The sequence below is a fragment of the Bidens hawaiensis genome, unplaced genomic scaffold, assembly GCF_021521415.1.
Source record: "Bidens hawaiensis isolate Kalapana, Puna unplaced genomic scaffold, B.hawaiensis_p1.1 tig00017353_1, whole genome shotgun sequence".
Lineage (NCBI taxonomy): Eukaryota > Viridiplantae > Streptophyta > Magnoliopsida > Asterales > Asteraceae > Bidens > Bidens hawaiensis.
Window position 1 is genome coordinate 392,316 of NW_027492628.1, and position 14,162 is coordinate 406,477.

Here is a 14,162-nt window from a genome sequence, read left to right on the forward strand (position 1 = left end):
GATAATGTAAGTGACAATTTAAGCAAACCACATCACCCATAAAACAAACATTTATTAATACAACTATTTGTTGTTGGCTTTGGACCCTTGACAAAATTTTATTATTGTAATATTTTTAAACATAAAAGGTCAAAAGTGCATGACTACAAGTCTACAAAGCACTTTCTAGACAAGATTTCATTAATTTTAAAAATTCAATTGTTATTTTCCGCCGATCTTTCCTTTTCTAATATCATTTTATAAGTTTTGTCTCACCGATGACGCAAATTTTTTTAGCAATTTAAGTTTATCATATTATCAATGTAGATATGTCGTCTAATAAATTACAACAAAGAGCTTCGAATCACGAATTAGAAAATCACAACTAAAATGTATTTTGAGATAAGAATGTTGGTAAACTTGAAACAATGCGATTTGGGTTTGTGTCGAATCACTTTTCAAAATACAACGAAACAACATCTAATAGATGTTATAAATCTTGTATAGGTGATGATAAGTCTGTCGAACCATGAATTTTCAGAGATATGTGATAACTAGAAATGATGTTTGCCGTTACAAAGAGTCGAGAACTTATGGTTGATGTTGCCCTTCAAGTATACATTTTTATTAAGAGTCATAATGGTTCACTGGTTCACTAGTAATTATCAACCATAAGTTCTCGGCCATTTGAACCATCATCTTTTGACCACAACCTAAAACTCCGTGACTAATTTAACTAGTTTGTCTCAACAACTAACACATGTTAGGGCATCTCCAATGGGGTGTTTTGAAACCCATGTGGAGGTGTTTTGAAATTCAACACAAGTGCATTATACCATTGGAGGTGGGTGCAAGAATTGAAATGTATTGAAAACACAAACCGGTTTTTGAAGATGAAATAATTCACTATGGAGGGAAAAGTAGGTGATGAGGTGGCAGTTTGAAACACAAACCAGTAATAACCATTGGAGTAGAAATAAAGATTTTTGTAGGTTGGTTTAAAATATGATGTGGCATGCTGAGTTGGCGGTTTGAAACATAAACCGGTAATAACTATTGGAGATGCTCTTAGTACAATTTGTTTTTGATAATTTTGGATTCCTTTCACATGAGGTCATGGGGTTACTTTGTCTGGTCGAACTGGTCGTGCATAGTAATGTTATGACCCTAAGATCTATGAATAGGCTCTTCAAAAGACTTAGTTTTTCTATTTAAAAGAGCTAGTGGTGCAGATTATATGCCCGTTAAAAATCCATTTGAGAACATATCATTTGAAACAATATCGCATTGTATTAAAATTGGTTTCAAACCAAGCCGAGTTATTTCCTTCAAAAACCAGCTTCAAATCCAAATTGGTTTGGGTAGATCCGGTTTTTAGTTTCTTTGACCAAACCTTAACTGGTTTTAAAACCAATCCAGCTTCGTTTTGTGCACCTCTAGATATCTCATGTAATTGCACTCTTTTAGGATTACCTATTTCTAAAAGAATGAGTTTTTGCATCTTTCTTTACTTTAAAGTGTATAATAGTCATTCCATGAAAAATAAAGAATAATACCAATATAACCTTCATAACAAAGATATACCACAAGTTTAGGGTGTTTACGGTTCAGCTTTCATGGTTAGTACAAACCTTGAACCAAACTGTCAAACCGTTGAACTTTTAAGCCAAACCGTTAGTAATTGTTAGGTTCTTGATTTGATTTCACGGTTTAGGCTTGTTGGAATGTGGGGTCTTCAATCCATACAAGATGCTCAAGCACTAGGCTATGCGTACTAGAGGGGCTACAAATTGGAGCAAATTGCGACACATGGCGTCCAGTAAGCAATGGGTGAGAATTTGGTTTTGGGATGTAATTGTGTAGGGAATACAAATAGTAATATATATATATATATAACACATAGTAATATAATAATAATATTATTTTCCTCCTTCCGGCGACAAAACCCTCCCGCCCCCGCCCCATTTCACCCCAATATCACCCGGAGGCGGTGTCCCCCCCCCCCCCCCAAAAAAAATCGCCCCAGTCGCCCCATCAAAATCGTCCACTACATTAATCCTTATGGTCATGTGTAATTTGGTAAACAAAAAGGTGTGGGTAGGCTTTTGAGCATTTTGATGGTGGTGTCTGCCGGGTACGAGGTGGATGTAAAATGTAATGTTGTTGGTGTCTTTCAATTATCCAAACCCATTCTCACTGCCACTTGTCTCTCAGTTTCTTCCCAATATTATATTACTATTTCTCATCATATCATATTATATATATACATATGTATAACATTCACATATTGAAGCTACAATCATTATTATTATTAATCCATGGCTACAGATAAAGAATCTCCCAGTAACATTTCAACTGATCTTCCACCTCATATTATTCACCAGGTATATATCTTCAACTGCACACACTCTCTCTCTCTTTTTAAAAATACATTACTAAATGTTGTCCACTAATCTTGGAGTTCTTGTAAATTTTCTTGATTTTGCAAAATTATCCTAAAAACTGATTCTTTTTCATTTTGATGAGTATTGTTTTTCTGCAAGATTTAATTTTATTAATAGGGGTTTTCAGATCTTTGAAGAATAACTCTTAATATGTTCATGAGATTGAATTATATGATCTGGGTTGGGTTTTTTTTTATTCTTTGGATTTTTTTTTTCTATTTCTGCAAAATTACCTGCTGTACATGTACAATGTGGTGGGGCCCTTGTAGCACTCACAATGGTACCTGAAATCTTGGAATTTGTGTTGATGCAACCTCATATGTTTCTTGGAAATTGGTGTTCTATATTTTATGATCTTTTGGATATTTAACAAAAGTCTTGAAATTTCTTCAACTTATGTCATTTGAGTCTTTACACAACTCCATGGGCTTAGGACATGGTATAGATCAAGAATTGTAAACATTGTTGTATGCTAATTTCATTGTTATACAACCTTGTTGCTTTCTTTAGTAAAAACAAGGATGAAGATAACACTATCTAGACACCACTGACGTGTCATATGACAGGGAAAAATACGTTACACGAAAAGTGACCTTTTGGGTCATAAAAGGGGCAAATCGTACAACCCATACAATGTTTTTAATTTACAAAGAAATGACTTATGTGGCAACTAACAAAGTCATACGAGTCGTATAAGTATAACCATTTTCGGCCTGTCATACAGTTGTATGATGTGACAGACTCTGGTGTACAGATTCGATTTAACATCATACGACCCGTATGATGTGAAACGCATACTGGTCTATGTTTTAGGGAGTGATTTGTCTGGCAACACCTAAAAACAAAAGGATGTACAGTAGACTTTTGAAAGTCAAACATGATACTTTTCAGTTTTCAATTTTCATACTACAAAATTCATATGGTTATTGGCATATGCTAGATTGGACAAGCTAGTGAAATAAGTGAAGTTACAACAAGTGAAATCACTGAAGTCAACACAACCAGTCAACACCTAGCACTGGAGATATCAGATATTACATTTGATACATCTACCAAAAATGATGCAAGAATAAACACACCAATAACACCACAACAAACTCCTAAAAGAGTAAACTTTTCTCCATTATGCAGCCCTACATATACATATGCAAAATATGCCGAATCGCCATCAAGTCCATCGTCATCAAGAGGAATGTCATCAATCAAAAGCCTATTAAGTTTCAAACTCAAGAGCACAACTTCAGAGATTGAAAAGGCTGCAATTTTGGCACTTGGTGACTCGCCATCAGATGTTACAAACAAGGCTAAAATGTCAAGATCATTATCTTTAACAAAACTATTTGCACTTAAATCCAAAATAACATCATCCTTACCCGTAACTCCAATCGCTCACTCGACACCAGAGTCTATGCATGCTAGAAACACCACTGAAGTAAATGCATATTTATTCAAGATTTTATGAGATCATAACTTACATTTAATAACTTATAATATCATATTTTTATAGAAAGACTGGATCCAACATCCAATGCATCGTTCACGTTCGGTTCCTGATTTGGTTAAAGATGGTGTATTCCGCATCGTTCCAACGACGCCAAAAGCTGCACAAGGAACTCATCCCACCGATAATGTGAATCCTACAACGAATGCTGGTAATTTCTGATATCCGAACTGAATAATCATGTATAATACACACACGCACTAACGCAAAGCGAAAACAAGAAAACGACAGAGAAAATAATTCTGAAAAGTCGATCATATTCTAAATGTCTAAATCGGAAAACGATTACAAAAGTTACCATTTATAGGTTTGTTCTAAATTTGGCATAATTTTTAAATTACATGATCAACTATTGGATATTGATATAAGAGTATAAGACCTAAAAACATAAAATAAAGGCGTAAGTTATGCAGTTCAATGAGAAAACGCGTGAATCTAAATGAGGAAAGATTTTACGATTTCAAAAAATGGGAAAAACGGAACGCCCTAGATGATGGAATTTTGATCTGACAGCAAGGTCTTGCTAGTTGACCATTCTGTCACTTCGTAGTTCGTACTGGGCCCTGTAACTCCACTCATAGTCCAAGTTATGTCCTTTTTTAAGTTTGGGCCTTTTATGCATTGTTTTCGCATATCAAGTTGGCCCATGTAAGAGTACGCTGACTGCTGCGTACACGCGCATTTTCTTGTTTTAAAATTTAAACAACCAATGTAAACATTCAGATGGAAATGATGACGAAGAAGAGGGTGATGATATTGAAGAACAAGAAGCTGTTTGTAGAATATGTTTGGTTGAATTAAGGGAAGGTGCTGATGATACTCTCAAAATGGAGTGTAGTTGCAAAGGAGAGTTAGCCCTGGCCCACCAAGATTGTGCCATAAAGTGGTTTAGTATTAAAGGAAACAAAACTTGTGAAGTTTGCAAGCAAGAAGTCAAGAACTTGCCTGTTACTCTTTTAAGAATTTCAAGAACTCAAAGCCGAATTCTTCGCGCAAATGGAGCTTTGCATTTGTTAGAAGTTCCTAGATACAGGTAGTTAGCACATCTATACAATACATAAAAGACATTTGAATATTTGATTAATAACTAATTTTTGTTATATATTTTTATCAGGGTATGGCAAGATGTACCGGTTCTTGTGATCGTTAGCATGCTCGCATACTTTTGTTTCTTGGAACAGCTTTTGGTTTGTCAAGAATCTTAAGTTTTAATCTTTTTTAAGATCAGCATGGATTTACACTCATGTTGTTTTGTTTTGTTTAAGGTAAGCAAAATGGGTTCTGGTGCAATTGCTATATCCCTACCTTTTTCTTGCATTTTGGGGTTACTTGCATCAATGACATCAACAACAATGGGTATTTAACTGTTTTCGGTTTTCGTCACTCACTTTATATAATTAATGAGCTTGTTAACTTATTATCTTGTTACACAATTTTTGTGTAGTGAGAAGACGGTATGCGTGGATTTACGCATCAGTTCAGTACGTTTTAGTAGTCGGTTTTGCACATGTTTTCTACTCAAAGGTAAGCGATTTCATGTGAATTTAGCGAAATACTCCATGTTTGACTTTTGAAATCATACTCGTGAAAACTGAGAACCAGTGTGTAATTTACAGCTTAAGGTGACGGGGCTGCTATCGGTTTTGCTTGCTACATTTGCGGGATTCGGTGGTGCAATGTGCTTTACTTCTATTATTTATGAATTTTTGAAATGGAGAAGAAGATGGCACAATTGGTCAAACCAACGTCAAGAGTCGACAGAACCGGCTCAAGCACCACAAGACGAGCCTCAAGAAGGTGGTTCAGCCGAGACAGTTCAGCCACATCAGCCTACATGAATCTGACCCACACGGAAGCCAAACTCGGGAACCTGGTCGACAACCTGACCCATGAGTAGAAATAGGTTGAACCCACAATGTATATGCAAATATGCAATAATATGTAGTCACTAGTCATTCCAAAATGTAATTTTGTGCACAAAAAGAAGGGCATTTTGGTAATAACCATGAGCATCTATAACACATAAAATGTTTTCAGTATAACATCACAGCAAAAATGTTTAACCAATTGCATATATCTTATCAAAAGAAACAAGTGAATCATTAATCATAACAATTTAAACTCGAGTAACCGAAAATAAAATACCTAAAACTTCTGCTATTAAGTTGGAGTAAAGTTAGTCGGGCCGGTTGACCTGGTCAACACAAGTACAAACCTCATAACTTACATGTGGAAACCACCAAATCCACCACCACCAGGAAAATTGCCTTCAAAATGAAACGTATAGCCACCGCCCCCACCAAAACCACCAGCACCAAACGGGTTAAACCCACCGCCGCCACCCATATTCATACCCTCCTCAATATCTTCACCGTTATCAAACTTTGAACGCTTTTCATCATCTCCAAGAATCTGAAATTGAAATTTAATTTAACATTTGGTCAATCCAACCCATTTTGACCCGTAACAGAAAAACCGTTTTGAACCGAAAGGATAAAGAAAGAACCTCATATGCAGCAGCTATTTCTCTGAATTTGTTCTCTGCTTCTTCTCTATTATCAACATTCTTATCCGGATGCCATTGTAAAGCAAGCTTTTTATACGCTCGTTTTATCTCTGATATCGATGCGGTTTTTGACACGCCCAAAATCTTGTACCAGTCTTTTCTTTGACTTAATTTCAAAGCTTTTTCAGCCTTCATAAGCGACTCCCGAATGCTCATATCCTTTAAAAGATGTAATATCAATAATTAGATACATACACACACACGGGATATTAATATTAAAATCAAGTTCAAACCATTTAACCACCTGAGGAGATTTTTCTGCAGCTGCTTTGATATCTGCAACAGCTCCTTCAAAATCTTCTAACAATAATTTAGCTTCACCCCTCTTAGAAAATAAATTCAAATAAGCTATAACCAAACATTTATAAATTTTTATATAATCTTGAAATTGACTGTGACATTAAAGACCTGAACCAACGCTTCAGTATGTTCTTCATCGATGGTGAGAACTTCTGTGCAAGAATCCAGGGCGTCTTTTCCTCTACCAAGTTTGACCAAAAGCTTACATAATCCAAAATGAAGATGCACGTTATGTGCCACGTGGTCAGGGTCTAATGCAAGGGCGGCCTTGTAATCCTCAACCGCAACACGCAGTTTCCCCTTCTTTTCATTCTCTTCCGCCTGCATAAAAATGTCAACTTTTGACTTCTTGACTAAAAGTCAAAGACCAAGATGTATACAAAACTTAAAAAACAAGCATACATTTTTTGTCTTTTTCAGTAAATTCTTTAATCCAAAATATGCTTTCTTTAACTCACTATGCTCTGGATCCGAACGGAGCCCTTTCTGGTAATGCCTGAGATATAAATTATTAACTTAAGTATTTCAGAATCAATTTATATTATGCTTTGTGAAAGAAATAATAAAAGGGTAGTAAATAAAACCTGATAGCAACATCATGATCGGCTAAATAATAATATGCACGACCACGAAGCAACAACGCGTCTAAATCATCCTCATTTTCTTTAAGTATAAATCCCGCTTCTGAAATGACTCCTGAATAATCTTTAGTGGCTATTAATAACTTCACTTTTAGTATCTTAGCCTGAAATTTAAACAATATATTGAATATAATGAAATATTCAAGGTGTGGATATAAAGAAACATAGAAAACAGAAATAAGTTGAAACAATTGGTTTAGACTTTAGAATGTACCTGTGAACATGCAGGAGAAAAAATAAGAACCACTTTCTCTATGAAATCCAAAGCTTTTGTATAATCGCCTGAATCAAAGAGGTTATTAGCCGAATCTAAAGCACTTCGGGCTTGATGCAATTGTGAAAGCTCCTTTTCAGCAACCGAGTTTCCAGGTTTCATTTCAAGGAACTTTTTGTAACTCTTCTCGGATTCCTCATATCTACATTAGCCAAAAACCGCCTGAATAATATAAGTTTCTAATCAGGAACTATGTGTAATTAACTAACTATCTTTAGATTTAGCTGTCCTTAAGAATGGTTTAGTGATCAATGCGACAAAAATATCATAAATTTACTGAAAGGTTAATAAAGAACCTGCATAAGTCACGAAGAGCCGAAGCTCGGCGCCAATATGCCTCTGAAAGTGACGGGTCAGCTTCTATAGCAGCATTAAGATCATTAATTGCCTCGCTGTAACGCTTCACCTTTATACTGTGTGAAACTCTTTCAAACAATGCAGCAGTATCACCTGATTTTCCATCTGCATGACCATAAACATAAGAACAATCTTCGATACATACTTCCAGTCAAACAACAAAAAACCAGATAAAGCACATATGAAAGCCGATAAAAATCAACTAAAGCAGCTCAAATGCTCAACCACTATCTTTCAACTCCCAAAACCTAAGGGGATGAAGTCTATTATAGCGATGCTCATCGGCCCGAATATCAGTTTATTCAGTTTTGAACTTTTTTAGCCCTAACCAAAAACCGAACCAAATTCATAATTTGGACACGGTTAGGAACCAAACCAAATTCACAATTCGGTTCGGTTTTTCGGGCTTTTTTGTGCATCCCTAGTGCATTAGTTCATACATAATTCCGAGGGATAGATACAAGTTTATCGCCTAATTGAATAGCCATACCTCATATGCCTATTGTCTAAACCCTAAATGCCATAATCACAAGCCCAAAATAAAATTCATAAATTATTAATTATTCTAACCTCATTCCGGCAAAAAAAATAATATATAATAATTTTAACATAAATTTAAACTAAAATGTTTCTTTTAAATCTCAAAATACAATCTTGCAAACAAAAAGCTAAACATTTATTCAATGTAAACCTAAATTTAGACAAACAAGAAACCAATATCATAACTTATAAAAACCTAACAAAACAAACCATCAAAATTAATAGCTAGCTAAATATGTCACAAGAGTAATACTCTAATTCCAAGAATTTTAGATCCCTAAAACCAACAATATCAGATCAAATTAATTGTGATCTGATCAAATTGAAATAATAATAATAATAATACCTAGGGCAGAAACAAGGGGTTGAAGAAGAAGGAGCTGACAAAGGAAGACAAAGTGGAGAATGAAGAGAGTGTAACCGAAGCCTCTCCATGCCAACAAATCCATCGAAGATATCATCTTCAATATGTTCATCATTTGATAAACTATAAAACTGTGTGTGTTTGTTTAATAAGATTTTGGAAGTGTTGTTGTTACACGTATCATTAACCAATTGTGGACTGACACGTGGAAGTTATGTGGGAAACTATTGGCTCATAGAACCCTTTGTTTGTCACTAGAGTTAAGGGTTATGTTTTGTTGATTTCTCAAACTTTTTAAACAACGATTCTTTCGTGTCAAAAATTTGTGTAAATTATTTTGTTACAAGTTAAAACTAGTTAATATGATAACCAAAGAACTCGAACATGACGAACCTGATTCTGATATGGGTTGGTTATGGGATTCGATATCATGTGCAGAATGCCCGCATAACCTGATCTGAACTACCCGCAACCGAATAATAAAAATGATTAACGCCCCTAGCATTTATAGATTTGTCTACCAACTAAATTGACTTAAATTGGTGAGATTCGGCATGCCTAATGTAGTGGGACGTATAACAAAGACGGCGATGGTGATTATATATTAAAAAAATAAGATGTGTTCGTGGTTTTCTTAGTTTTATATATTTACTTATTTATTTTTATTGAAGTTATGTTCTATTTAATCTAAAATTTCAAAAAATAAAGAAAAGAGATATTTATTGAGTTTGTTTTAAATATTTAGTATTTTTTTTTCAAATTTTTGTTTAATTTAAGTTAATTAAAAAACCCAGTTATTTCGGTTATTGGATTCGGTTAATAACCCAATCGGTTTTATATGTTAGGGTTTTAGACATCCTCGAACCGGTTATTTCCATAACCGTTTTTACCTTGTTGAATGTTGACTAATAACCGGTTCAGTTAATAAGCAATATTTTTTTTAACCGGTTAACCGCGCACCTCTAAACCACACACAAGTACACAACCCACAAATGGCCTTTGATAATATTTCACAAATATCCGATTATAACAAAGTACAAACAGTCAAACACTGCTTTTAACCCGTGATCACCCACAAAATGGCCCTTTTGCAACGAGCTAGGCCCATGCTGCATTGATGGGTTTGTTCTCTTTTGCAAAGAACCGGGCCGACATGGGTTTATTATCTTTTTAACCAACCAGTCCACCAGGCCCATGATATATAACTCATTCCTCTCTTATCTATCTATATCTATACTATATATAATGAATGAGTAAATGACCTCTTAAATTTTAAAAGGTACAAACACCATTGCATAAATTACTATCCTTAATGCATACAAATTTGAAAATGTAGGGGTACTATAGTATTTTAGACATCTTGAACGGTTAAGAATATTTAGTTTAGAAAATAATTACAATTATGATCCTTTAACTTCAACAAAACTTTGTCAATTTATGAAGTAGTTACAAATAAACCCCTTGACTTAATCCAATTATTTGACATATTCATTTAAAATTTTTATTTCTTCAATAACTTTTAATATATTATGTTTTAAAAACACCCGAATTTACCATTGCAACGTGCTTAATTTTGTCGACGTTTCAATGTAAATTTTATTTTATTTTGAGACGTTTATGATAATGTACAAGTCAATTAAGCATAAGAGTACAACTCATATATGCACTTATAAACCTAAAATATAATTACAAATTTAACCCTTCATTTATATTCAATTTTTGCAAGTTTAATTTATAATTACCCTTCCACTCCCTTAAGTTTAATTCATCTTTATTTTCTTTTTTCTTTGTTTTTCTTTTATATCTTATAATATATAAATTTTAATAAATTTCAACCTTACAATCACGACGTGTTTATTTTTGTGGGCGCTCTGATGTAAGATTTACTAAATAGACGTGCATTTCGTGTCACTTTAAAAGAAGTATAGAATTTGGTGAGTTTTGATTATTTTTTTAAAATATTTTTTGTTGTTTTGGGTCAACGATCAATAACATTGATAGGTCAAAACGCGTTCGAATTATCACGGGTTGTAAGCCAAATGGGTTTAGGCCATTATAAAAAAAAGTTTTAACAATTTGTTCAGGTCAAAACAAGTACTAAGTAAAATGAGTTCGACCATTTAAAAAACTAACAATTTTGGTTATGGTTAAACCATGTTATGATCCTATCGAATTCAAGTCATTTTAAAAAAAAAATGGTTTTGGTTTGCGTTAAAATAGTTATATGCAAAATGAATTTTGACATTTAAAAATATCAATTTTGGCTCTGAGTGAACATTAGGTTTACCCGTATATTCATACTAGTTGCGTGACCGCGCGATGCGGCGAGGTTGCACGCAGACATGACATCGGAAGCGTAACCGGTGTTACTGTTACTGTTTATGTATGTGCGTGACTTAACAATAGTATGCGCATAATACGACGATAGTATGCTCGTATTGCGGCATTGGAATCTTAACCGGTGTTAGTAAGCACGTCACACAACGATTGTGTACGCTCAGTCAGGTGTTGGTGCGTACGTAACGCTACATTGAACTCGTTTTGACCCACAACCCGTTCCGCTTAACAATGTTCTAACCGAAATTCGTATGACTTGACCCCTTTCAAGTTTCAACCCAAACTCGTCCCGACCCAAACCAAATTAACCTTTTTGTATCGACTCATTCCAACCTTAACCTGTTAGACCCATGACCCGAACGACCGAACCGCCTGATTCGTTTGTCGGTCTTTAATGGTAATCACGTAACACGTTTAGTTTTTAAAATGAAAAAACTATAGCAATACCATACTCAAATTAAAGAGAATAAAATACTCATTTTTATGGTATACTGTTTTTAAAAAAATATTAACGTGTGAAAAAGTTATAAACGTTTAAACTTCGTCAGGGTAGTTGGTTTAAAATAAAAGGTATATATGTAACTATTATATAAATTAAGAAAATGTGATTAAAGTTAATGGACCAAACTTGTAATTTTTTGTAACATCCTACTTTCAGTTATTATAATAAAAATAAATTTCGTTATTTCATAGTGGGTCGTTATCGGTTTAGATAAATAGAATACGAGTTGGGTCAGTGCTGGGTAAATGAATATGGGTTATGGACTTGGGTTAGGAAAGAAAGAAGGAAAGACCATGGGCTTAAGCCCATGATCCATAAATATATAAACCCTTAATATCCATTTAATCCTCATTCACACATATTCCATACACCACCCAAAACACACACTTAAGATTTCTCTCTAGTTCTTCCTTATCTCTATCCGAAATCAAGAAGGAAACCGAGCACCGATCCGAGGTAACGATAGTTTAATATTGTATGAGCTTAACCCGTTAGATAAAGTTGCGAAACAACGAGCCGACACCGTTAAACCGTTTAAACACGAGATCCGGGTAGAATCGGGTAAAACCGAACCTATGATGAGCTTAAGGATCACCCTAGCTTAGATCTGAATCAAACGGGGCGAAAAACAGTGAAAAACGAGTTAAGAATCGTTTTTCCGGTGAGTTCACGTTTTTCCGGCGGCTTTCCGGCAATGACGGCGCCGGAAAAGTAATACGAGGTTAAGGGTATGTCAGGGAATGTTCTGACATTCCCTGACCTAACCTTAGTTCGCTAACGGGAGTTTAGCGAATTAAGGGTGATTCGTTAAGTAGATTCGCTGAAGAAAGATAACGAACTAGCCTTAGTTCGTGTCCTGATTCGTTAAGTAGATTCGCTGAGGAAAGATAACGAACTAGCCTTAGTTCGTGTCCTGATTCGTTAAGGAAAAGATAACGAATTAACCCCCCCATTTCGTTATAGCCATTCGTTAAAGGAGATAACGAATTAGAAAGTCCAATTCGTTACTTGAACTGATTCGCTATGTGGACTGGTTCGTACAAGGACGGATTCGTCAGAGGTCCAGTTCGTTGGAGGGTTCAGTTTGTTAAGAATGACCAGTTCGCTAAGATAAGTCAATTCGTTAAAGACTGAATAACGAACTAGAAAGTTTAATAAAATGACAGAACAGTCCCTGGACTTAGAAAAAGAATGAATTAATTACAATTCATCCCTTGAACTTTTAAGTAACATATTATTAATGATTCAAAATGCTAATGGAAAATGTGTTAAGACAGTTAATGGAAATAAAATTTTTCCAAGCTGACCTGCCAGCTCGACCCCAGCCAGGGGCTCTGCCCCTTGGACCCTGCTAGGGGCTGCCGCCCCTAGACCCCGCTGCCCCCAGACCCCCGTTCGTCGTGGGTTATATAAAGATAGATATACAACATGAGTAGTAGTAGTTAATTGATACATGTAAATATTATACAGTTAGCCGTGCACAGCTCAAGAAGGGAATAACGATTAACGGAGAGCGTAACAGGATTCAGGTGAGTTTCTAGCCCCATTTACGTGTTATGTTTTCGGGGCTGTGTGCATACTCAATATGTTTGTTAATACGCTTATCCTAAGAGATAAGTGTATGTCTTATACGAATAATGTGAAATGTATGAATGATTGCTTGATGGTACGTGAACGATCTTCGGATATTGCACGTACTGTCGGGTTGTAACGCTATGTATGAGGTAAGTATGATATGTATGCTTATATGTATGAACGTGATAAAGTTAATAAAAGAAGGAAATGATGGTTGTATGGTTACGAAAAGGGTACCGAGCCCTAATAATGCTCGAGGTATGATGTATGGTTGTATGGTAACGAAGAGGGAATCGAACCCTACTAATATTCGAGGAAAGAGGGTACCAGGCCCTAATAATACTCGAGGAAAGAGGGTACCGAGCCCTAATAATACTCGAGGAAGGAGGGTACCGAGCCCTAATAATACTCGAGGAAGGAGGGTACCGAGCCCTAATAATACTCGAGGAATGTAGGGCATAATGCTCTTTATAACGTAAGATATGAAAGTAAGTTAATACAAAAGAAAGTATGAAAGTATGAAAGTATGAATGAAAGAATATAAGTTTATGTGTATTGTATAATGTATGATTAACTATAACTCACTCCGCGTAGCTGACTTTTAGTATGCACGCAGGTGAGTAGGATGAGGCAGCTCGCTTGAGAAGACACGTGGCATTGAATAAGAGGCTGGCATCGGAAGACTCAAGACGTTTAAGTTTAATGTTTTGTTTATTTTGAAAGACAAGATGACGTTTTAAGACAAGATGTGTTTTGTTATGAAATGTTTTATGAAAGCTTTT

At 35.2% G+C, this 14,162-nt stretch overlaps 2 protein-coding genes across 2 annotated transcripts; one reads left to right on the forward strand and one right to left on the reverse strand.

The window, feature by feature from the left end:
- The first annotated feature begins 2,234 nt into the window (after positions 1-2,234).
- LOC143553705 (uncharacterized) lies at positions 2,235-5,762 on the forward strand. Its single transcript, XM_077043637.1, has 8 exons — positions 2,235-2,363; positions 3,364-3,855; positions 3,931-4,075; positions 4,648-4,957; positions 5,039-5,111; positions 5,190-5,280; positions 5,369-5,448; positions 5,541-5,762. Exons 1-8 carry the CDS (start codon positions 2,298-2,300, stop codon positions 5,760-5,762), a joined length of 1,479 nt encoding a protein of 492 aa, XP_076899752.1. The 5' UTR covers positions 2,235-2,297.
- Positions 5,595-9,096, reverse strand: LOC143553723 (dnaJ protein P58IPK homolog). Its single transcript, XM_077043652.1, has 10 exons — positions 8,949-9,096; positions 8,002-8,167; positions 7,646-7,847; positions 7,375-7,535; positions 7,193-7,286; positions 6,899-7,111; positions 6,735-6,815; positions 6,431-6,649; positions 5,807-6,336; positions 5,595-5,764 (listed from the first exon to the last, which is right to left on the reverse strand). The coding sequence occupies exons 1-9, from the start codon at positions 9,079-9,081 to the stop codon at positions 6,148-6,150; spliced, it is 1,458 nt and encodes a 485-aa protein (XP_076899767.1). The 5' UTR covers positions 9,082-9,096; the 3' UTR covers positions 5,595-5,764; positions 5,807-6,147.
- Positions 9,097-14,162: the final 5,066 nt, after the last annotated feature.